Source organism: Amphiura filiformis, chromosome 2 (assembly GCF_039555335.1).
Source record: "Amphiura filiformis chromosome 2, Afil_fr2py, whole genome shotgun sequence".
Taxonomy (NCBI): Eukaryota; Metazoa; Echinodermata; class Ophiuroidea; order Amphilepidida; family Amphiuridae; genus Amphiura; species Amphiura filiformis.
The window spans coordinates 59145019-59172504 of record NC_092629.1 but is presented as its reverse complement, the minus strand read 5'-3'; the positions used below and the strand labels follow the sequence as shown (position 1 = coordinate 59172504).

At 35.7% G+C, this 27486-nt stretch overlaps 1 protein-coding gene across 1 annotated transcript in view; it reads right to left on the bottom strand.

Moving 5' to 3' along the window:
• LOC140146465 (uncharacterized) overlaps positions 1-27486 on the bottom strand; it is a 64159-nt gene that overhangs the window by 22067 nt on the left and 14606 nt on the right. The window contains exons 2-4 of the mRNA XM_072168324.1: positions 21401-21592; positions 5693-6103; positions 3709-3831 (exon numbers count right to left, since the gene is read on the bottom strand). Coding sequence (XP_072024425.1) covers positions 3709-3831; positions 5693-6103; positions 21401-21509 — 643 coding nt within the window. The 5' untranslated portion in view covers positions 21510-21592. The remainder of the gene's footprint in view (positions 1-3708; positions 3832-5692; positions 6104-21400; positions 21593-27486) is intronic.

The window sequence follows — 27486 nt, the reverse complement described above, 5'->3', positions numbered from 1 at the left end:
TAACAGTGACCTAGATAATGCATGGGATGCACTCCAAGAAATACCCGACCTTCAGGATGCATGGAATGCTTTAAATCCACAAGCAGAACAACAACAGCAGGATGATAGATTGGAGCGTAATTTGTACGAGGATTCAGATGATGAGCTTGCTGAAATCGAAATTCCTGAATTACAGCAGCCGCAACAACAACGTCAAGATATACCGAGGTGTGCAATAGAAACATGCCGTCCTGAAATTACAGAAGAACAAGCAGAATCTATGATGCGACAGTTGAACAACAAACAACGTCAACTATTTAACTATGTTACCAAGTGGTGCAATGACAAAGCCAGTGACCATACCCTATCACCATTCCACATTTTTCTTACTGGAGGAGCTGGAACTGGAAAATCACATGTGATCAAGTGCATAACGTATTATGCTAGAAAAACCTTTCTTCCAATGACAGAAAATGTTGAGGAAGTGACTGTTCTACTACTTGCCCACATGGGAACTGCCGCCTTTAATATATATGGCCAAACAATCTGTACTGGGTTAAAGATACCTCCCAAAGGATCACATCATTACACGCCTCTTGCAGAAGAATCTGTAAACACGTTGCGAATGAAGTATCGACACCTACAACTTGTCATTATTGATGAAATATCTATGGTGAGTGTACCACAGTTTGACTATATACATGGTCGATTGCAACAGATCAAAGGTTCTTCAGACACCACTTACTTTGGCAATGTGTCAATTCTTGCAGTTGGAGATTTTTATCAATTACCGCCTATTTCTCCAAGAACACCATTGTGTCTTCCACGTAATGATATATTAATGGACGTACCTCTGGAACCTATTCAATGTTGTTGAACTGACAGAAATTATGCGTCAAAAAGATGATGTCGTCTTTGCTCAAATGCTGAACAGACTTCGCACAAGGAAACGAAATGAACAAATAAGCGATATTGATATGAAGTTACTTCAGTCACGTACAGTTTCAGATAGCCATGATAACGGACTCTCCGCTCCCGATGACGCAATGCATCTATTTTATCGCAACGATGATGTCGATGAACATAATGAGAAAATGCTAGCTACCCTGAGTACACATATACATACGATACAAGCCATTGACATTGATCAAACAGGTGGGCGTATCATAAGAATAAATGAGCAACCACATAAGACAAAACGCAAAGATCGCAGCACAACTTTGGCAGATGAACTAAAATTAGCAGTAGGTGCCCGAGTTATGCTGATCTCGAACGTTGATGTGACTGACGGTCTGTGCAATGGAGTTTCTGGTGTATTTAAAGGTATCGAATTCTGCAACTCGACAAATATGCCAACTGTCGTATATGTCAAATTTGATAGTTCTCGTATTGGTGCCAAGGCAAGAATAACAGAATTCATCCCACCACACTATCAAGAATGTACTCCCATAAAGCCACGCAAGGAATCGTTTCAGTTGAAAGGAAAGACGTTTACCACAACCAGAGAACAGATACCGTTAAAACTTTCCTGGGCTGTCACCATTCACAAGATCCAAGGACAAACTACGGACCAAGCAGTAATATCAATGAAATACTTGCAGCAGGCAATGGCATACGTAGCACTTAGTCGAGTCACTCATCTTGATGGAATGTATCTGATGAATTTTGATGCCAGGAGAATCTATTGTGACGAAACTATTGCACCCAATATTGCCAAGATGTCACAATGTAATCTTTCCGTGGCTAACCCTTTATTAGAAATAGATCACAACAACTATTTCATTATTGCACATCATAACATTCAGAGCTTAAATCGACATTTTGAAGATATGAAAAACAATAGCGAGTTCAGAAAAGCTCACGTCATTTGCTTATCTGAAACCTGGTTGACAAGTAGCAATAACCCTGAAACAATTGCAATTGATGGTTATTCATCTGAATCAATCAATTCTGGTAGTGGAAGAGGGGTTGCCATCTATGTTCAAAACAGTGTGAAATACAATGTATTACCATTGATAACTGAGCACTCCGACGTATTAGCGATAAGAACATCAGGAAGAAGCAACTTGCTGATTGCAGCTATATACAAACCTGTTGCAACAAGCTCAAGAGTATTCAATGATGAAATGAATGAGATAACAGCCCAGATTGAAAATCTAGAAACAGGTTTTAAAGTCCTTGTGGGAGACTTTAATCGTAACTTGATGAAAGAGCAAGTCCTTCCTGCATTCAGACAATACAATCAAGTGATTGAAGACCCAACCACTACCAAAGGAACTCTTCTGGATCATATATATATCAAACCAACACCGCAGAACTACAGTGCTTCAGTATTGACTTCCTACTACAGTTACCATCATCCAACATTTGTTGCCATAAACTATTAGGAACTTCACAGTCTTGATATTGAAGGATACACATTGACTTCAGTTAACTCTAGTAACGGTAAATGAATAATTGAAATGATCATTTAGTGACACTCCAAAGTGTGTTATTTGCTATTCTATAGAAGACAATGAACACGTTCTTGTGGTACAAAAACAATCATTTTAGTTTAAATTCTCCAATTACATGTATCAATTCCTGAAGACGCTCTTAATTTTGATGTATCACTGAGTACAATTATTTTTGGATGGAATATCAATGATAAACTTAATATTTAAACCAATATTTCGATTGAATTGGCATCTTTTTCCTAAGTCAAAAATTTAAAAAAAAGAGACCAACAAGTTCCTATTAAAAATTTACTTGTTACAGAATCAAATCAACTCAATGATATTATGAAGAACTCGACAAGAAAACGTAAAATATAAAGATAAACGAGTGTCAGACATGTTCGAATGTTATGTAATATACAAAGTGTAACTCCATCGATTTCATTTTATATTTGACCATTGTGATCAAAAACACTGGAAAGAGAAAAAATAATTTACAATAATTAATGTGCAATATACTGTATGCTAGTAATAATCAATATCTACATGTGCAATAATAGTGTAATGAACACTACACCAACAATCTTGTATGCGACATAATATAATCGACAGTAATGTATTACATGATAAAATGTGACGTATTTTCATCTACAATTTTAATCAAATACTCCTGTCCAATTTGTTATTTGTATTGAAATATTTTGCAATTATAAATTTGCCATCTTTTAAGTATCATAGAGCTCAAAATAGGCTCGTCTGGTCCAGGAGAGCAGGTTTCACTGCTCTTACCGAAACGAGTCTTAAAACTACAGATCCTCAAAAAATTGAGGATCTGTGGTTAAAACCAGAATGCGGCAATCTGGATCACTGACGAGGAGCCACATTCGCATTCCCTGATTTGGCCCCAAGTTCGGCACATTAAACAGGCACAAAATTTATTCTGGTACTTTTGATCCCATTATTGCCCGGCGGCTTGTACTCAGATTCTGTTGACTCAGATTCTTCCTTTCTGGCAACCGCAATCAACTGCATCTAGCTCCGCAAGGGATTGGTCAAAGGTCAAATTTCGAAAATTGGTCCAATCGAGCTCAAATTCAACAGGAATGATTTTTACGACATTCTAAACATGTTAAAAATATTTATGACCCCAAAGGTTTAGGGATCAAAGGTCAAATTGACCCGTTAACCTTGTTGTGCGGGAGTCGGCTTGTCCCGTTCTATAGAACGGCGGTTTCTAGTTTCTTTATGTGTTTGTGTGTTTGTATGTATGGGGTGGGTTTGTTGGACAACTTACTGACGCAGCCGGTTGGTTCGTCACTGGCATCCTCGCATTGGTATTCGCCATTACAAAATGCGTCCTTTGGAATGCATTTTTTAGATAACTTACAACGAAATCCGTCATCTGCGTCACAATATGCTGCAACAATAACAACAACAACAACAATGATGATAATAATAATAACACTAATAATAATAATAATAATAATAATAATAATAATAATAATAATAAGAATGATAATAATAATAATAATGATAATTATAATAACAATACTACTACTACTACTACTACTACTACTACTACTATTACTACTACTACTACTACTACTACTACTACTACTACTACTACTACTACTACTACTACTGCTACTACTACTACTACTACTCTACTACTACTACTACTACTACTACTACTACTACTACTACTACTACTACTAATAATAATAATAATAATAATAATAATAATAATAATAATTATAAAAATATTTAGTAGCAGTACATGTAGACGAAGCTGTAGTAATAGTATCAAAAATGATGATAATTTTCCCCATCCTCCTGGCGTAAATATTGATCGGACCATGCCTCCCCTCAGTTTACATACTGCAGTTACCGTCTGTTTTCCTATACACAGTGCTCTCACCATTGACGCGTGACCTCCACAAGAAGTGTACGTTAGAAGTATAGGCAATTGCCTAGTTAACGTCACTGTGTGAAAAATAACCGGCCAATATTTAAAGTATTCTCTGAAATTCTAGAAAATATAGTTTTGTAACATGTCCTAAATTTTTAGCTAATTTAGGTGTTTGGAAATATTCGCACTTTGGTGTTTTAGTGTATGTTATAGGTAATAGGACATTGCCTATTTAACGCCACTGTGTGAAAAATAACCGGCCAATATTTAAAGTATTCTCTGAAATTCTAGAAAATATAGTTTTGTAACATGTCCTAAAGTTTTAGCTAATTTAGGTGTTTGGAAATATTCGCACTTTTGTGTTATGTAAACGACAGATAACACCAAAAAATATGAAGAAATTATTTCCAAACCGTGTTAAGTCTGCAAACCACTATGCTTCTCATTTTCAAAAACGCTGGTTAACAATAAGCAGACCACTGTCTCATTTCGTAAACAAAAGCCCACACAGAATTGTAACCTAGCGTTCGCTTTATAATCGTTCACCCAACTGAAACTATAATACCAGCTCATTGCTCATTGCACAGGTAAATCAGAAACATGTGTTGTGTGGATTTAACCAGAGAAGATCTGATTTAATCAGTTGAGCTGTTTTCAATGAGTGTTATCTTGGTTTAATAACTTTTAATGGGGTTTAAGTCCTGCAAAGGTCGTGGTGAATTCTACTGTAGACATGACTGCATCACGAAAGGCAACTACAAACTACTTTAGTATATGCTTACATCTACAACCAAAGATATACTGCGCCAAGAAAGTATCCTTACACTTGGGAAAAATAATTACAATTTCATAACTGAACCATATTGGGGTAAATTTGTTTTTGTAATAGACGCACTATCTAATCCTGCACATTATGACATCACATTGAATCCAATGTGACCTCAAAAAGTAAAGTTACAAGCAATTGTTTTAAAAGTGACAAATTGGCCTATATAAGGCGCAAAAAGATTTCAACAAGCGCAACAAAGAGACTACACAGTTTCTTCAATGGAGCCTTATTTAAAGCAGTATTTCTCTCAGTTTTTACTTCTCTGTACTTTTCAAAACTTGCATTAGATTTGCCAGCTCTTTTGTTTCAGTTTTCTTTTGTTCTTTTTGTTTTAACTGGACCTTCGTCTAATCAAATGCTTGTAACTTTGCTTCTTGAATTCACATTGGATTCAATGGGGTGTCAAATGTGCCGGATATTAGATAGGGCATCTATTAAAAATACAAAGTTACCCCAATATGGTTCAGTTTTGAAATTGTGATTATTTTTCCAAGTGTAAGGATACTTTCTTGGAGCAGTATATATAGCTACGATACTTACCACCCTCTTTATAATCTTTAAACGGTGTGATCAGGAGTTCAAATCCTGTGAAATTCTTATTATTAGTATTAGCATTGTTTGTCACAAATTGTACTTTGACTGTATCATTTTTCGTGTAGTAATAATTGGGCAATGACTTCGTAGTTCCACATAAACCATAATCGGTCTCAATGACAAGATCTTGTACTTCCTTCTCAATGTTGTAAATTAATAGTTTGTCTTCGTTACATCTGTTGGTGAAGTCGATGTTGAAACCTGTTACACGTATATACCAGCGATCATAGTCATGTGTTCTGAATGTAATGGAGCAGTCTGTATCTGGAACGTACGTGCCGTCTTTGAGCTTGGAGAACACTTTGTACTGATCAAACATTTCTACGACACCACCACAGGTCTCCCCTGGCATTTCATCTGGAAAAAGAAATAATCGAATAAAGTGACAATTAGAGGTTTTCTGCACACAATAATGTGTCTAACTAATCAACAATCATGAAAAGGCCAATTTTGATCATAATGATATTCCATGTCTCATTCATAAAACATTACAAATGCGGATTAAATAACTCTCACTCTACATGTTCTAAGTGCAAATTACTATGATATCGCGGCGTCGACTGTTTGTAGTTACGTTAACCGTGGTTGTAGAATTCGAAAGCCTCGTTCGCGTGATAAATACGTGCGTGCAACTGAAAAGGGAGCGAGGCACATTAGCTTTAAGTATGTTCCTAGCCTATTGTCATCGAGCTAACACCTCGGCTACTTGGTGTATCAAAATATGATAGTAATGGAAAAAACAGCCAAATGTTTGTCATTTCTCGTCATTTAGATTTGTTTACATAAACCACAAAAATATGCATCACCTCTTCAACAAGTCAATAATCTCTTACACAAGACATACCACCACAATCATGTTTGTGCATTGAGTATGTGACCATGGTGACTGACTTTAGTTGCGCAAACGTGTACTGATGGCTTATCCTATATATTATTACTCGAGAATCCTTGATACTTTCTTCTTACCCGGGAGACAGGTGCTATTGGGCTGTTCCAGTTGAAATTCACACTACCTCTGTAGAAGATTTTGGAAATATATTCCACAAGGGAGTATGTTTTTCAAATGTAATTGGTCAGAGTTAATCATTATAAAACCCATACTCGCCTTGTGTTATGACTTTACCCTTATCTTCCACAAGTGGAGTGAGTATTTCAAGTGGAAGTTACCCAATTGTCTATTCTATTTAAAACTCATACTCCTTCAGTGGAAAGACTTTAGATAAATCTTCCACAGGGGTAGTGTGGATTTTAAATGGAATAGACCAGAACCCGTCTTCTCACAAATTAAAAGACAGCATCAGATAGTAAATTTTACAAAAGCAAAAGCTTACTACTCGGGAAGACACGTGACACGGGAGCAGGTGTAACTTACCACGTGAGGCATTTGCGTTAATCCCGGAGGGGGTTCTCCCTGGTTGAAGGTATACGGGGATGTGCCACGGTTTGGGGTACCTTTTCAGCAATTTTGGTATATCGATGGGTGGGTTTTCAGTGGAGACCAATGCGCCCAATTGGGCGAATTTGGGCAAAAGTGTCCCTAAAAGCGCCCAATTAGGGCACATTTGGGTGCTTTTTGGGTATTTTTTGTGAAAAATTGGTATACTGATGGGTGGAAAAAACAGCAAAAAGTAGGTATAGGCCTAGAGAAAGTCAGCATCCGAAAGTCTGCGTAGCACATCCCCGTAATTTTTTTTCGAAGAACCCCCGCCCCCGGGCGTTAATTGTCATTCACAACTCGCTAATAGCGTTGTTTCAGAATTAAGTTAAAAGATCAAGTTATTCCTTTAGTGAGAATAAGACATTATCAAGAATAATGTTTTGTTGACTCGGTCCCGGTTGAGGTATGGTGAGCAAGTTAGTCGCTCGGAAGGCGAGACCCCGATAGGGTTGAGCCTTCCGAGCGACTAACATGCGAACCATACCTCAACAAGACACCGATTATTTCTGATAATGGTCTGTTTTGAACCGTTTATATTACATATAGGGCGAGCCGAAATAAATTAATTTGTTGTAATGGTTTATTCATTTTCCAAAAGACAAAATGGGAAAGCTGATGTATTATCTGGTAAAAGTTGAGAGGTTATCAAGAAATAAACACCTCGAGTAATATTCTTCCCATGTGTCCTGTGTTCGAGTCTATCTAGTGACAAATACAAGTGATTTAATCAAATCAATACAGAATTGATCTCAATTGACATCTGTATTTCAAGTGGTTTAGTAGTTCAGTTCACTTGCATACTTAATCTCACTGGAGTGTATTCACCCCATGACCATTGTTATTTTAATGATTAACGAATAATTAAGTGCTCAATCCCAAAAGGGAGAGCGTATAAAAATCCAAAGAACAGACCTTCCAGAATAGGTAATCGATACTCTGTGTTTCATGCCTTAAAGGAAATCAGACGACCTGTTATTTATTTATTTATTTATTTATTTATTTATTTATTTATTTATTTATTTATTTATTTATTTATTTATGTATTTATTAATATGCAAACTTAGCCTCAGAAGGTGAAGTAAGAAGGTAAAGCTTATCTAGATAATTTAGCATTTATAACAGTACATGTAAAGCGAAGTAGCGGTATGAGCACAACACTGAATTTATTGTTGTTGACATATTACCTAAGCTACAAAGATTTCCACTCGCAGTCATGACCTTTAGATCATAATGTTATAGTACGAACAAAAAATAGTATTTTAGATCTACCTCCTATGACTTGTGATGTGGGGAAATTATACGGCATATTTTGTCACGTACGCCATAAGTGATGCAAAGTAGCCTATACCGTGATGTAAGTGTGCGGCTATAGGAGGTGTGATCCCTTTACACTTTTAACGCCGATATTTTAATGACACATAGAGAATTGTTTATATATTGATTCTGATTCAAATATTGATGATATTAAGAAAAATACGTTTCATTTTGGTTGAGGTTTGCTAACAATCGAAATAATCCGTTAAAAATAATAAATTTGTGAAAGCGACATTTACGCGATCACGCATTTTACCCAAGCTCAATTATGTCAACGTATAAATGTTAACTGTCTATAGACGACAATGCTAAAAGCAAGAAATGTGGTTCAAACCTGATCAATATTAATATTTTGATTTTGATGCAAAATTTAATAAAAATGACTGATATTGATTCAGCTTGACAATGCACTTTCAAGATCTGAAACCAATATGGCAATAAGCATGTTAATACCCGTATTTAATTTTACAAAAATGTGAATATCGTAAGATTACCGCACGTAATGTTTAGTCATTTTCATTCAAATGCTGGTGCTCATTACTTATTATAGTGCAAGTCATTGATACACTTAATATTGAAAACCATTAAGGAATTGCCACTTATGTACTAATGAGCAGATGTGTTATTCTCTTTTTATATAAATTTATGACCCCAATTTCAGAGTAATAATCTTTATATATTCGAAGTACATTGAAATTTCTCACGACACCGAGTATGTGCGCATAACGTTTTAGAAATCCTATAATCGCTTCTTCGAGGGCTAGGGTAAATACTACTACTAGAGTAATTGAAGACTTCCCATAGTGCAATTTGATAATAACATTTCTAGGTCACGTGACCTAGGCCACATTTATCATTGATGCTATACATTGTCACTTGACATTTAATGTCATTTACTTATTTTGGTTGATATCCGTTTTCTTTCGACTAGTGGTTATTTCTTTAAAATGAAGTCTGCCAGAAATGTTGAAATACATTAATAGCACATGTTTTCTGGTCATGGTCATTCTAAGCCGAAATATTGAGGTAAAATAAACCGGGAAAATAAAAGAAACCGAAACCTCACTTGCAGCGTAGGCCCTATCTGAGAAGCTCTTTGGGGATTTTGGTGAATAAACAACAGGGATCCCTGGTTTTATTCAAAAGTTTTACATTTTATTGAAATTAAAGCACCTCATGCTTATAATGAAAGACAAAGATAAGAAGACTAGTTTGCGTCTGACGTCACTGTCAATCAAATTCTCTACGATCCTTGATTGGCTAATAGCGCGTATAAGGAAGGTCGATTCATCTGGCTGGTGCCGATCGGAGAAAAGGAATAGCAGTGAATGGCGAAAAATACGTACTCTTACAAGGCAAACAGCAACTTTTCTAGGCATTGTGGACATGGTGCCTTCACCAAAAAAAGTTTCCTACTATTAAGACCTAACTTTTGAGATGGTTTGTATGTTAAAAGGTGCAAAATTAACAATAAGGCGCCGGGTTTTACCGCCGTGTTCAGCAACTCATATCATCACGACACTTGTAAACAAACCGTGCTCGGAGTTTGATTGACAGATGACGTCAGACGCAAACTAGTGTTTTTATCTTTATAGTCTTTCACTGTGGTATTAGTCCGGGGTATTAGTACACCCATTTGGATATTACAATCGTGTAAAACTAAGTAGACAAAATTGAGGGCGTCGCTGTGAGCAAATCACGCATTATTGCTTTAAATAGAACTTAAAAGGCATTGAGTAAGGCATGACGATCGCCTTGTAACCAGCTACCTTCGATGATTTTATAAATACGTATTTATAAATACGCACGTGACCCATGGGCACGACATACCAAGACCAACAAGTGTGACCAAATTTTATGCCATTGAAAAGGATAAGAATTCTAAAGATAAATATCATCAATCAAGTTTAATTATTAATTGAATAGCAAAATTATTACACACGGAGGATTCCGCATTTGTAACATGTTTTAAAAACCACATGTTGAATTAGTGAAAAATTGGTATTAGGCATATTTTTCATAAAAGAGAAATGGCAAAATAATAATACCATGCTGTCCAACCGGGTTGTTCCTGTTCTGATTAAAATAGACGCATCTTTCTATGATCTGAATTTATATATTTGTATTTTATAGTGGCTACCTGAAAAGGTCGTTGTGAGACCCCTTATCGAGGGTTGAGATCCAGAAAGCCTTAACTCATAAAGGATTCCTTTGTGAGTTAAGGCTTTCCGTTCTCAACCCTCGTTATAACCATAACAACACGAAAACAGCGAGTCATTCCAGTGACACGACAACATTTGAGACGATCACTGAAATGCCATGTCATATTCATTGAAACTATCGTGCTTTATTCCGTTTTTGCATAATTTAACATGGAAAGCAAAATTTACTGAAAAAAAAAAAAAATTCTGAACGATTTCTGTTGAATGTATCATCAGTGTTGTAAAAACGCAGTAGGGCCCTATTCGTCATAAACTATACCTTTCAATAATATTGATAATATTAAAGGTAGATGCAATACTATCTATAGCAGTTGTTTGTTTTTAAGAAAACCTTTCATTTCATTATAATAAATATATTGTTGTCCTTCCTGCTATAATAATGTACTCAATAAGGTAGTATTTCATCATTATGCCATTTTGCAGGGTTCTTCTACGACAATTCAGCCGTACCAAAAAATCTCGCTGAATACCTAAGAATTTGGTTATCTAGTTTATCAAAGTCAGCGACTGGGAATTCTTCCTCATTGTGACGCAATTTCCCCATTATGACTATGACGAAATTGCTAGTTTTCCCCATAACAGTGTGTCACATATAAATCGAGTTCTAACGAATGTGTTGAGTTTTAAAATGTTTTTTCATACATTATTTAGTATTTACATTACGTGAAACCCACATCATTTAGCTATAATTTGTAGAATATCAGAGCTCATTTGATAAAATTTTTGTTTTGTTTTATGCTCGGCTCTCGACCAATCACGCGTGCTGTTATATAGGCCTGTATGAATAAATGATTAAACACGCATAATCTTAGTATACAAATATTGACTGCTATGAGGGGCATGATTAAAATTATAGGCCCAAGGTGATCTCAAAACCATGACTATGCCCCGCGAGGCGTAGCCGAGGGCATAGTCATGGTTTTGAGATCACCGCGGGCCTATAATTTTAACCATGCCCCGAATAAAAAGCAGTCAATATTTGTTTTATATACCAAATCTTAAGATTCTTGTCATCTGTTTGGTTAAAAGCATCGATTTTGGGAAGAGAAATTAATAGTTTCAATGCGAACGGCACACAGATTACAATCTGCGATTTCTGCGTAATTATAACGCGTGAAAACATTAACGCGTGCGTAATATCATTTTACGCTGGGAAAAACGCGCAGTTTGATCGTGACGCGCGTGACCGGTGCATAGTTCATTTCCATGGACCGGTCCATAGTTCATTTTGCGGGCATAGTTAATTCAATGACTGCACTTTCAACCAATCAGAAGACAGGAATCTATACTCAATGAAGAGGTTTGGAGACTTACGTTCGTTCATTTGTGACTCTATTTGTCTCAAAATCAAATTCTTCTGTGTTAAAAGTGACACATATCTAAAAGTAAATTTCCTGAGAATTATCAAAAATGACATTAAAAAAACTTTTAAAAACTGAACTTTGGTTTCCTATCAATCATAGCTAAAGATGGGGATTTCACATAATTATGTAAATACTGACTGATGGTTGCAAACACATTTTAAAATATGACCACATTCGTTGAAACCCTGCATTTATGGGATAGCCTATAAACTGCAATATTGCCCATTGCCCATGTTTACGGTAGAAAATGTGAACGACGAATAAGCGGCGTTCGACTGATGCATTTCGGTATAGAGGATTTTCATCTCTTATACTGGATTTGCCTTGTATATTTATGACTGGTATTTATCGCTAGTTCATGTATGATTGAGAATAAAAGGGCTAAACATGAGTAGGACCTAGATGGCCAAGAAATAAACATCTAATTCTTTTACAAGATCTGGATGTACTCTGTCCATTCACTTCATTGAGGTACATTTCGTCACTATCAACCCACGTTGTACTAGATAGCAAATCAGTACAGAATATTGAAATGGAAGAAATGCATTGTGGGAAGTATAAATTTATTTTACGTCTTCAGAATAATGTACTAGTATACCATTATACCATTTTATTATTAAGTCTCTTCCAACTAAAATATACAGAATTTCGTAATGTTATTTTTTTTAATTCATAATATGCTACGCTAAATCCTTTTCTTTACGGTGATACTCTTGCAAATAAATTCATTTTCCCAAATTCATCTTCCCGCACTTGCATATATAATTTTAGCCATTTTAATTATTTGTAATAAATACATGGAAAATGAACTATGATGCACCTATAGTCCTCCATACTATGCTATGGTTTGATAATTAAATTATATACTGGGCGATGGTCTGTGACACGGTTTACAGATAATCAAATTATATTACCGAAATAAGGTCAACGCTGATGTTGATAGTACGCTTGCCATCAGGTACATGTGCCAGAATGGGCTATCTGCAATAGCTGCCCTATAGATAATCTGACTATTTTCTTCATTCTACATTGCACAGATGATACCTGGCAGCTATTGCTGATAACTCTTACTTGCTCATCCGAAATAAATATTCATCTTGCTAACTCTATGTGATGTGAAAAGTGAGCAAAATGGCGTATTATTCCATATTTAATGTAGTGGCTACGTGTATAACTGGCCATTACTTAGCCAAATTCGTCTTATTTTCAAAAAAGGCGAAAATAGTAACTTTTTGCACAAGATTTGCAATTTGAAGAGAATTGGCCTTTGCTCGTTCTAATGACGCTAGTGTATGAACAATATAAGTGTGCTCTTTCATTTAATGACATAAAATGTGAACAATATTGTAAGAAACACTTGGGGTTTTGACTTTTAAAACCTACATTTTGGTCAAAAATCGTGCTTGGAAAAGTCGTTTTCAACAGATTTACCACATTCGCCTTGCGATAAACATTGAATTGCGTTATCTGTTGACCTAGTGAAAAAGGTGTTTTTATGGGGAAGTGTTAGCTTTCATTCGATATTTTAAAAAAATTCTGATTGGATGAAGGGAACACTTGAGGTATTGAGAAAAACCAATCACAGACGCCTATTTTCCAGCTAGAATCTCACACAGCTCTATGATGCTATGCACTCAACCGTGTAGTGTAATGAAAAACTGTGTTGAGACAATTCACTGCCAGCTTGGACGAAATTGTGTGCTTGCTCAGGTGTATCGAGGTGAAAACTGTGCATAGATGGTTTATAAGAGAATCATTTTTGTAGCCAAACCTTTCCATATGTAACCTCTATTTAATAATCATATAGCTTAAAATTTGACCTGAAGTTGTGACATTGTACCCAAAACATGCAAAGTTCATTCCACAAGTGTACAATCGTATTTGGTGTGTTTTTTGTTTGTTTTTTGTTTTTGTAATTAAAATTGTGAAAAGATCTGTTTATACAAGAATAACTGTAAAACAAATCAATATTTGATTGATTATTTACAATTCGGACACAATCTTTTAAAGTTTCCTTCATTCGAGACAGGTGGTGTTGTGTTCCGGTTTTACTACAGGTGTGACGTATTTATATCCTGTTTTGTTAACAGAAAAGTCGTCATCATGGTCATTAGCGCCTCAAAAATGCTCATCTATCACAACACATTCTTCAAAGTCACAATGTACAATCTTATAATATGATTTTCTTTTTCAAACCTTTTTTTTTTGGCATATTTGTAATATTTATACACTGTCATGGATTCATGTCCCAATGTGAACCTAAATGGAATCAACCAAATTCCGTGTTAGTCAGGTCTACAGAGCATCATTTTGACATAGTGTCGTAGTGACATTTTGACAGTGTCGTAGTGATAATTTGACAGTGTCGTAGTGACATTTTGACATAGTGTCGTAGTGACATTTTGACATCGTGTCGTAGTGACATTTTGACATAGTGTCGTAGTGACATTTTGACGGTCCATCATATAACTCTATATGTTGATCCCACAGTAAAACGAAGTATTTACTTGCTATTTACAATGCAGATACTGTGTTATGACTTGGGGAGGGACTGATGTAGTGTATTAGGTTACTGGTGTGCGGTTGTTCGTGCTTTTCAGAATTATACATTTTCATGACCATAATGGAATCAGCATGTAAAATGCATTAAAATGAGTACAAACAAGCCTAGTATTGGTTCAGTGATTATTGAGATACCTTTTGATAATATGAGAAAATATCTTAAAACTTGAAATTTTCATGTTGAAGTATAGCATAAAGTAGAAATGCAGTATATGCAAGCAAACAAGCATGTTTATGCAGTAGGGGCAGATTATTTGAGTCCGTCTGCTTCTAAAGTTAAAAACCGTATCACCTGCTAATTACCACAGCCGATACTACATTATTGCTTAGCAGTGTAGTTTAAACTACAGTGTCCATTTATTGGGCTATTTCAGTTCAAATTCATACACCCTCTATGAAAAACAATACCTTATCTTCCACACAGGGAGTGTGGATTTCAAATGGGGTTACCTGAATGTGTGACTCCATTGGAAATCTACTGTTTATACATCTCCCTGCGTAGGAGATTAATGCCATATCTTCCATAGGGTGTATGAACGTCAACTGGAATCGCCCATTGTATATGCTATTGAAGCAGGTGCTTTTGAGGCCATTAGACAAACATAGGTTTCCTTTTATTGGCAAAAATAACTCAATTTCTTATTGTGCTTTTATTGTGCATTATTAAATTGCCACACAAAACCAAGACAATTTTGCAGGCAGTATTGTAAGTAACTCTCCGTGGGGAAATGTAATAAGGGACCGTTCAATATTTAATTACGCCAGGGGAGTGGGAATTTTGACCCAAAAAATCGCGTTCCCCGCCCCTCGCGTTGGCTCAAATTTTTCTAATTACCCTTGTTTTCCCCCCTTTCCATATTTAAAACTTAACACTCCCCTTCATGGTTCAAGTAAAGAAATCAAATTCCCCCTCAAGGCCCCCAACAAATTCGGATTTTCCCATTAAAACTCCCACTCCACCGGTGTAAATATTGAACGGTCCCTAACTGTTAGTCGCTTATACACACTTCGAGTGACACGCTTCTATATAGAAGCGGAAGTAGAATGTGTGACGATAGTTTTGCGAGACGCTCCAGGTCAAGGAAAGTCAACTTCTCTAGGTATGTTGTGTTTTACACAATATGCAATATGCTGAAAAACACGAATACACCGGATCTTTAATAACGCTTGAGATCTGTAAACGGGTGCATGATAAATTATCTATTTCCCCAATCCAAAAAGCAGTATATACAAGCAGTATATAACAAGTATATAGTGTTTCATAACTTTTCCTGTCTCCTAAAATAGTATATGTTGCAGTTCTACATGATAAGGTTTAAGGATTGTATATAGGAATTTTTGGAATAAAGAACAGGTTTAGGAAAATATAGTCCGCTTTACCGACCCCTCATTGGTTACAAGAAGACTTTTAGGGTCTAAAGAGGATTGAACTTTATACACTTGACCCTTATTTATTCTCTAACATTTAAATGTTAAATATTTTATGCTTTTAGTTGGCATGTTTATTCAGCGGTTATTAATGAATTAAAGGTACATGTTTCAGTGTTCATGTATTATTCAGAGAGTGTGTTAGAAGTATACGCTGTACAACTCTGCTATATCTCCATACCGAAGGCGTATGGTATAGACGAATCAAATTTCACGCATTCCTACACCTCAATGGCAGCCATTAGCTGGGTCCCCGTTCGGCTCTATCTCACCTAAAATGTGAAATGATGCGGCCTTGGAGGGTATTTTAAACTGCATTCTATCACCCGTGTTACACGTAGAATGATGACAGTTTACAACACAAAAGAATCTAACATCGAATTTTAAGTGGCTTTAATCCACCCAACTGGGCACTCACAATACCTGTTTGGTGCATGCGGGGACCCAATAATGGCCGACCAAATCCTGACCATGACTTGGCTCGTTGGATTCGTCTATACTAAAAGTCTTGTTATATATTAAAAAGCATATATTTTATACAAAAATCAATATAAATATTAGTAATGGTATTCATAACTTAAAACATTATGAAATACTCCCAAACATAAAGCAGGTAGAATTGGATGTTCGTATAAAGCAAACTTATATTATAATACTTTTGTAAAAATATTTAATTTCATTAGTTGAACCGCTCTAGTAAACACTACTTAATCATCTTACAGCATTCTTATATCAAAATAAGACACGGTGTCAGGTTAGTACAAGGAACTTATACGATGTCCTCATTCACAAACTGATACTATCTGTCCATCTTTACGATGTCCTCATTCACAAACTGATACTATCTGTCCATCGTATAAGACTGTTACCGCACGGCAACTGGTTGAAGGAATATTACACAGTCAAGAATAGGCTCCATCATTTTTTGTTCTGAACCCTCCCAGTCTCCCAAAACATCAAAACATCAAAAGCGTTGCACTTATACTTACTTAAAACTGTCCTTTTTCATATAACGCAGACAAAGTAGGGCCAACTTGCCTAGAAATGGTCAAATTTTGGCAAGAAATATCTCTGTGTAAGTCCCATATCACATCGTTATCGGCGATCGAGGTTTTTTTCTTTCTGAAGTTTGGTTGGTACCCACCAGCGTCATGCATGTGACGTGACACGGCTAAAATAAGCGACCGGGAATCGGGGATCGTTAAAACGTCAACAAATTTCAAAACATAGAAAGCAGTAAACTTATTGGCGAGCGGTCCGAATTTTGAGCCATAAGTTTACGTGGTGAACTAGTGTCAGGTACCATTTTGGGTACGGCGTGTACGGGGTGCTAGTTGACATCAGCCTCGAAGGAAATCATAGAGTGAAAGATGCCCGGAGATTTCGCAACAAGAGTACATTAACACCTATGAACATATCGAAGGGTTTGTATGCAACAAGGTCTTATTTTACATGATTGTGCACAATTTAGAATGCAGACTTTTTCAAATGTTTATATGGCAGCTAGAGTAGATAAGGTCTTATTTGCACTAACCCCCTACCCATTTTTTTTCAAAAGGGAAATAATTTCCATAAGATCGCAGGCATTATTTTACATTGTGCTTTAAAATGGTTTAATTTTAGAAATTGATTATTTCAATCAAAACATACGGTGATTTTAATATACGTAGCTAGCTATTTCTATGTCAGCACATGGACAGACTATTGTATTCACTTTTCGCATTAACTTAGCTTCTGGCCTTAGAATGAGAGTCTAGGTACTATGTCTTTTCAATATATCATCATCATGAGACATTGAACACATAAAATAACTCTAATAAAATAATGAACAACCTTCTCAGTTACCATAATTTAGTATATTGACACAGCCAAGCAACCATGCGTTAATGTGATGATGTAGAGCTCGATTAAGTTGATTCGTATCACAACGAATACGTTCTGATAATCATGATGATATTTGTCTAATGCAAGCTTGATGGAAACAATCTGTTTGCAAAATTATCATGCAACCAACACCACCCTGGGAACAGCATTGATTGAGGGTCATTGGTCCAAAAATGTTGAAGTTAGGGTGTATTTTATGTTAGGATTAGGGTTAGGGATTAGGTTAGGGTTCTAAAGGAATTTGTCTATGGATTATTTTCATTCTTGATTCTTGATTTCGTTCAATAATTATGTATAATCTTTCTCGTTGTTGGCGGGGTTTCCCTGGTTGAAGGTGTTTGGGGATATGCCACATTTCTATGATGTTTTAATGCCATTATACAAGTGTCTACCTTTTGTAAAGATGCAAAAAAGATTTAAGATAAATAGCGCCATCAGTGTTCAACTTTGCTTAAAAGTGAATACAGTTCTACAAGCCATGAAGCAACCGTGCGCAATGTCGTTTTTAAGTGTAAAAATAAGTACATGTTTATTGAACTTGATTTAAAAAAAGAATTCGTCATGCACTCAAAGTACTTACGGAAACTCAAATCAACTTAGCTTCTGGCCTGTCAAAGTAGAGTGACTCCTTATACCCCCACACCCCACACACCCACCCCCACACACCCCTACACATCCCCATCCCAATGAGAGGCGATTTGGAGTCTACAATCCAGGAAAAAAAGAGTTGGCACACTTGCACTAAACAATGGAAATGCGTGCCCTATCAAAATTGAAGAGGCGAGTGAAACATGCGCATGCAATTATGTGAAGTACAGACTCCCCCCTATATCTCACCCTTCCCCATTCCCCATCTTTCAATGTTGGAGGGTCTCACGGACCTGTTGACAACATGGCTTGGTCCAACATTGAATTGGGGGAGCGGGGGAAGGAAATATACCAAAAGACAGGCAAAGTGTGCCAACCTTTTTTCCTGGATTGTAGGTACTAATGTTTTAAGTTTTCAATTTATCATCAGCATGAAGCACACAAAATAGCCAATAAAATAATGAACAACCTTCTCAGTTACCATGATTTAATATATTGACACAGTCAAGCAACCATGCGTTAATGTGATGATGTAGACCTCAATTAAGTTGACTCGTATCACAACACATACGTTCTGATAATCATAATGATATCTGTCATTGCAAGCTTGATCGAAACAATCTGCTTGCAAAATTATCTTGCAACAAATTGATGGAGCTATTATGTCTAAAGAAATGTGACTTTGGATTTGTTTATTCATGAATTTCTTTCAATATTTAATCTAATCTGTCTCGCCAGTGTCAGTCTTCATCCCTTTCTTGTCTTTCTACAATGTCTTTTTTATGTCCATCTGCACTCCTTTCATTGTTTCCTTGTCTATTTATTGACTTTGAACGATCAGAAAAATTGGCAGCATGCTTCCTTTGATTCACAGATTCAGTGGTCCATGTAGATTGAATATTCAAGTTCAAAAACATATTGAACATGAAAAGCACACGAAATAACGAAAGGCCATAGACTATAAGTTATACGTTTTGGTTTATTATATTTGGGGGGGGGGGGGCTGTTTTATTAGTTCTTTCTTTCTGTTTCGCCTGTTTACAAATTTGCTGCGAAGTAATTTTATTGCTAATGATGTTAATAGTCGTATTACCTTCAGCTCCCCTTTGAATAACAAGGAAAGCAACCACCGGTTCCCAGCACAGTATAATATCAATTTCCTAATTTGGTAAGTAGTTCATTGCGTTTATATGAACGGCGCGACTTGATGTACATGTACAGTGAGACAAAAAGGTTGCATGTAAAACATCCGTAACCTTTTCACTGCGTTACGTGGTATGCGATCAATTGTAGAGGGTATTTCATTTCAATTTTTAGTTATACACGGAAAAGGCCTGGATCAGCAGCCGTTGATCCATGAGGCCGTGTTTTACAACGAGGAAATTTATATAAATTATATATAATGAAAAAATACGAAACCAAAGAATACGATATTATAAAATTAGAAACATAATGTAAATTATATCGATTACTAGCATAGACAGGTGATTGTAATGGTTTGAATGACAGACACGTTATATAACAGGACATTAGGCTGCGTTCACATAGAAGTATACTATTCGGGTATACGGTGCACGTTTTGCAGGTTCACACGTATAGCTTAAATCGAGCAAGGCAATTTCATAGTACCGGGTCACATAAGGCTACGATCGCATAGACGTATACTATTCGGGTATACGATGCACGTTTTGCAGGTGGACGCGTATAGCTTAAATCGAGCAAGGTAATTTCATAGTACCGGGTCACATAAGAGCTATTCGAAAAGGCCGTATACCTGCGTTTAGTATAGTATAGTGGGAATCGCGCGTGTTCGATTTTAGTGCAGCGTATACCGTCCAAATTTTAAAAACCTAAACCATATGTGGGTAAATTCATTTTTTTAATAGATGCACTATCTAATTCTGCACATTATGACACCTCATTGAATGCAATGTGACCTCAAGAAGTAAAGTTACAAGCATTTGATAAGACGAAGAAAATGGGTAAACTGACATACTCGCTATTCGCATTACGAAATACGCTCATTCGATCAGGCTGAGTTCACATAGTATACTCCTATATGAACTCAGCCTGATCGAATGAGCGTATTTCGTATAGCGAATACCGTATACCGTATACTTCTATGTGAACTCAGCCTTATGGAGACGCACTATATCATGCAAGCTTTGAAACATTCAGAATATCCCAGCAAACATAAAGTTGTTTTAAAACGGGTTTTTTTTAGGTTTTTGTTTCTTTGGTTAAAACGTTTTAGTACCAGTTAAAATGTCTTTAAAATTGTAAGTCGTTTGTATGCAAAAACACTGCAAAAACGTATTTAAATATTGTCAAAATATTATTATAAATATTTTTTGCAAACTTGTGAAAAAATTTTGTCAACTATTATGTTGTCTCAAAGGATGTTGCCTATTTATATACGTAAATTCAGGGAAGTGGGACTAGTCCCACTTCCCTGGTAAATTTAACCGTTTTGAGCAAAATTCAATCTTAGAAATGGGTTGAGTTTTGAAGCTTGGGTGCACAGCGCACAACCCGTTAAAACATAATTCAAGTAGGTCTACCCTGAGCTACCCTGCCCTGGATATTTTGCTTCATATTGTATTATCGTGTCTTGATATTGAACATCGTCTATGCCTAGTCCCACTTCCCTGGTCTATTGTATATAAATCTGGACCTCTTGGAGATCAGCGCATTCTGTATTGAAAGGTTAATCCAAAATTTAAAAAAATATATTATAAATAAATTATTGGCTTTGTCTAATTAAGACGAAAAAAAGCAATTATTCCATACATCATTAATTATTAGCAATAACAATAAATTAATCATTAGGAGATGTAAATGACCATGTACTTACATTCTTTGATTTTGTCCGCATATACTGCACACGGAAGGGCCACAATAAACACAAGTACAGATAACACGGTTTGCAATATAGATAACCATTCCCTTAAATGCGACGCCATCTTGTAAATGCGAAGAATCGCAGACTATACGTCCCACTCATTCACTGCACTTTCTCCAATTGATTAAGTTCGGTAGCAAGTCACTGTATTTAAGAGTAAGAAAATTGTACATATCGGATTTATTAGCAAGACGGTGCCTTAACATGATTACTAGATGTTATCATAAATTGTGCGCCCTGTGTGTTGGCCCCGATATTTTATCAAATTATCAAGAGCTATCTCAAGAACCACTGTACCAATACTAGGCTTTTTTGTACTCATTTTAATGCATTTTTCATGCTGATTCCAAATATGGTCATGAATATTTACAATTCTGAAATTTTTTAATTTTTTAATTTTTTTTTAACTTGTCGTCAGTCGACACCCGCGTGAAAAAAGTTAATAAAAGTGGTTTAAACCCCTTAAAATAAATACTAAACAAATTTTTTCAAATAAATACTAAACAAAATTTTTCAAATGTCAAAAATATTCCAACGAAAGTAAGCATATCTGCCAATATTGATACACGTTCATTATTTTTTCATAATTTTTAATAAAAATCTTACCATTTTTAATATACGACCCTCGCTAGATATTACAAGAAATAATATTAAGATACAGTAATTACGTGTACAGGCTGTATCAAAATTATTGGTAACCATCAGTTTTCAGTGGTTATGGACAGGACTCCCACATCAACATGCAACATAATATAGGATGTGTCTAATTTGTGGACAAATAATGTGAAATGTTATAATCTACAAATTGAGGCCATTTTACTGCATTTGGGAGCAGCAGGCTTGTCAATAAACATGAAAACTGATGTGTACCAATCATTTAAATCATTCTGTAAATTACAGAATTGTGTACATTCAAGTAGCTTTTTTGTTAGAAACAGAACAGAACTGATTCCAAGCAATCTTTTAAGGGGGTACTACACCCCTGCCCAATTTTGTGCCTATTTTTGCATTTTTCTCAAAAATTATAGCACATTGGTGACAAGTAAGATATGCATGTTGTAGGGGCAAGGATTACAACTATTGCTCTGAAAATTCAGCAACTCAAGGCAAGTAGTTATTGATTTATTGATCAAATACTGGTTTTCCCTCATTTTTGACTGCAACTCCACAACTGCTGCCTGTGCCGAAATAAAATTTCCAGTGCAGTAGTTGTTGTCCTTGCCCCTATAATATACATATCTTACTTGTCACCAATGCGCTATAATTTTTGAGAAAAATGCAAAAATAAACACAAATTGAACAGGGTGTAGTACCCCTTAAATCGTGTACAATTCCTACTGTATCATTTTGTTTAAAGGATGACTCCGGCAATCACAACATTATGCCTTATGTTAGAAAATTAATTATCAAGCACGAATCACGTGGTTTTATTTTAAACAAATGAATATTGACCATAAAAACGAATTAAAACAGCCGTCTCTCAACGCGATATTCAAAATTCCCGGGCGCCGAGATTGTCGAGTGTAATGACGTCCCTGTAATACAATGAAGGCTGACAACAATTGAACACACCAATACGTCATTGCACTGGATAATTTCGGCGCGGGGATTTTGAATATCGCGTGTTGAGAACCGGCTGTTTTTATTCATTTTTATGGTCAATATGATTTTGTTTTAAATAAAACCATGTGATTCGTGCTTAATTTGATAATTATTTTTCTAACATATATGGCATAATGTTTAGATTGCCGGAGTCATCTTTTAACTGTAATCTTTCTTTTCATATTTTTAATTTAATCAGATATTTTATGCTGTGATTTTGTGTGGGGTGGGATGTGTGTGTATATTTTTAAGCTGCTAAAAATATCGTAGGGTAATTGAATTTATGCTGCACACTTATTGTAGCTGGGTTTTTTTCTTTATTATTTTTTCCTGTTCGGTATACAAAACGAAGGTTTTGTATCTTGTCATTATTTTCTCTTTGTTTGTTTATAGTGTTTAGTTCACCTAAATACAAGATAATTATATTCACCGAAAAGGATATTTAAAATGGATTTTTCCATTCAATAAAGTAGCAAGTCATTGCATACTGCACTAGAAATGAACTTAAAAAGAGGCTTACTGTAAAATGTAGCAACTTTAAGGCAAAAGACTAAAAGTCATCAAACAACGTATTTGACAATCGCCATACGATGTTTTGTTAAAGGTTACTTCTAGATTCATGCTAAATATATATCTTTATAAAATATTGTATACGATCGTTTAGGAGTGCATATACATTGTACAATGTGCGTACATGTACTCTTAATCATGTCAAACATTTAATATACTATTAGCATGATTAGAGAAAAACGTAATTGCCAAGCCCGCTTAAGATCAGCTTAAGTCTCCCACGCATAATGCAGACGCTTCACTTAATTAACCCTCTTCGTGCGGGTGTCGACTGCAGACGTCAAGTTTCAACAAAAATTCAGAATTGTACATTTTCATGACTATATTTGGGATCAGCATGAAAAATGCATTAAAATGAGTATAAACAACCCTAGTATTGGTTCAGTGTTTAAAACTTGGACTTTTTATGTTCAAGCCTACATCGAGCACGCTTAGCATTAACCATTGATGGTACATGCATGTTTGTATTTTCTGTAGTTTCCTTTTTAATCTGGTATTTTGTTTCTAAATTATTGACGATTTCACACATTTGTTAGAAAATATACGATTTGAGATGCAGAAATTAGAATGCTATTACGAATACGATGATAGAATATGGGGTTACTTTCCCGCGTTAATGTACAAGACGAAGTCACGTGGCTTCGACATTTAAGCGTAAACGGATGTAACAAGACAGTGCAAGCAGAAGGTGTCGATTTAATATAAACACATCCCCAAAAGTAACTATCCCCTTTATTACGAGGCAATAACTCAAAATCTAGGCATCCAATATTTTAAAACTGAAATACTAAAAAACACCAGGTTATTTTTGTATATCTTGATGCCTCATTTGTATTAACAGCACAAAATGTGTTGCCATGGTGAGTCTTTGATGAATTAATGCAGATCTATATACAAAGTTGCGCCTAACGTTTTTGGTTGCACTCACCTTAAATCAATCAAAAGGAAGAATTGCTACAACGATCAATCAACATATAGGCTAATCTCCAAAATATTTCACACTAGCGGGCTTCGTAGTCAATGTAACTAGCTAATGTTACATTAGCAAACTAGAAAAAAACAAATAATAGTATTTTTACGCAATACAAACAACATACATGTAGACATGCGTCCTTGGGTGCTCATCTCCTTAATCCACTCATAACTGTGTCCAAATGGTGAACCAAGCATCCACCCAGATAACATGGCGATATTGGTCCGATGGTGGCCCAATTTATGTTCAATAATGGCCCAATATGCTCATGGGCCCAAGATTGGTCCAAGATTGGGCTTGGGCCAAATATTGGGCCTATATTGGACCAACTGAGGCTGCCACTGTGATGCCAATATGAAGATTACCGATGGTAAGCCAAGATTGATATAAAATTGGATCGGTTGAGCCCATATTTATTGGTCGAGCTACGAGTTTTAAAATATTGGACGAGACGTAGTCGAGTCCAATATTTTACAACTCATAGCGAGACCAATAAATATTGGGGGTAAAGCATCCAATTTTATCATTATTATGTTTTGGATCCAATATTTTCACAACTTGGATCCATCAAAACATAATAATGGCCCAATATGGGCAGCAAAATAATGCCGATGCCAAGATTGGCGTTCGAAAACCAACGTTGGACCAATTATGCATGTTATCTGGGCGCTTGAGATGTTTGACTTTACAGGGTTGGAGTTGCCCAACCGAGTCCCTCATTTTGAGCCATTTGAGGTGATTCTACTGCACACGTTTGCGTTGGCTTAGGTACATTAGACAGACACAGTGTCTCATTGCAATGATAACTGACATGACTGACTTGGAAATGAGAATAAAATCCGCTTGCTTTTATCGAGAATTAATCTTATTGGTATTATAACGTGGCTATTACACCAATGACAAATTCATGGTCTGTCATCTCTTTGGGGTAAGGAAACAAAGTCAGCTTGAAAGAAGAGGTAATCAACATACACGAGATCAATCGAGATAAGTGATTGATTGAATAATTGGTGATAGAAACCCACGTTAAATCTAATGGATACAGGCATACTATGCGCCACAGTTAAGAAAGGATATCAGATTCTTAAAATAATAAATACCATATTTATATAGCGCTTAATGTGAAAACCATCTCCAAATGGCTTAAAGTAACATCGCCCAATCCGATCGCCTTTTTTCTAATTGGGGAATATTGAATGAAGAAGCAACTATACTCAAAATACAAAATAGCAAAATTACTCAATGCTGAGTAAAAAGGGAAAATAGCAACAAAATGAGTCAAATGAAACGCATTATTGATTACATTTTTACTCTATTTGAGTAGAATTTACTCAATATTGGTCGCTCATTTTGTTACTCTATACCTTTTTTACTCAGTATTGAGTGATAATTACTTGCAGTGTACCGATGGGGAGGTTTAAACAATAAACTACTAATGAGAGTGAGACATTGTCTCCCAAACGTTTCCAGAAAAAATCTTATTAATATTTTAACGTTGTTACTACATGAATTCATGGTCTATCCTATCTCTGGGGTATGGACATTAATTTAACTTGAAAGAGAACAGCATAGCCAGGCACCGGGTTTATAACTCTACTTAGAAAAGTAATTGACTGAATAATTGGTGATATTTCAATAGATGCCAAACGTAAATGAATGTACTATGTGCAACAGCTAAAATAACGTCTATAATAAAAAGACTAATTTGCGTCTGACGTCAGCGCAAAGACGCGAGCTGATTGGTTGCTGACCTGCGCAGTACCGCATTTTTGGTCTGGTTGACAGGACGTCATACGCAAACTAGTCTTTTTTTTAATTCGGTCTTCAATTATAATATTAAGATTAAAGCAATACTACTCTATCTTATCATAATTTGTTATGAAGTTTGACAATTTCTATGTAGGATATAATTATGGGTGATAAACAAGTTTATTTATTTGCTCTCGCGGTGCAGAAACTATTCAACAATCTTCTCCTTCAGATAACTGTTCCTGAAAGTATCTTTTGTTTGAGCAGTTTCCAAACAACCAACATTCACATCTTAATCGCATATTATCTGACATTAAACTCGAGTGCTTTCAAGTGACATATTTATCAGTTTAAAGTTTAAACTGATAGATATGTCACCTGAAAGTACCTTTTGTTTGAGCAGTTTCCAAACATTCACATCTTAAGCGCATATTATCTGATATTAAACTCGAGTACTTTCAAGTGACATATTTATCAGTTTAAAGTTTAAACTGATAGATATGTCACCTGAAATTTTGGTAAAAGACCCTATAAAGCAGTATTCAGACTTTTTATTGTACGTAAAATATTGTATGTAACATATCTACGTTGTTTAATCTATTGCCATTCTATTTCCAGTAATGTTTAAGTTCTAACGAATGTTTGATGACGTAAAATCGATAATATATTTCTACTAGATATTATATGTAACATATTATCGATTTTTCGTCATCAAACATTCGTTAGAACTTAAACTTTATAAAGCAATAGATTAAATAACGTACATATGTTACATACAATATTGTACGTCTAATACTTGGAGTCTCACAGCGCTTAACAAATGGGCTATTCCCCTGTGGAAGACATGACCTTAATCTTCCACACAGAGAATGTGACACTGAATTTCAAATGGTGTTAGCTGAATGGATTTGAAATTCCCTGTGTGGAAGATTAAAGTCATGTCTTCCATACAGAAGGTGAATGGATTTCAACTGGAATAGCCTCAGACCTGTGGGCCTCATATCATCTTCAGTCTGAAAAATGAAGGAAAGAAAGAAAGAAAGGAAAGAAAAGTAAAATAAAGAGAAGAGAAAAGAAAAAATAGAGTATTCAGCCAAATTAGCAGGGTAGAGATGTAGAAAAGCGTTGAGTTCACACTTGACAA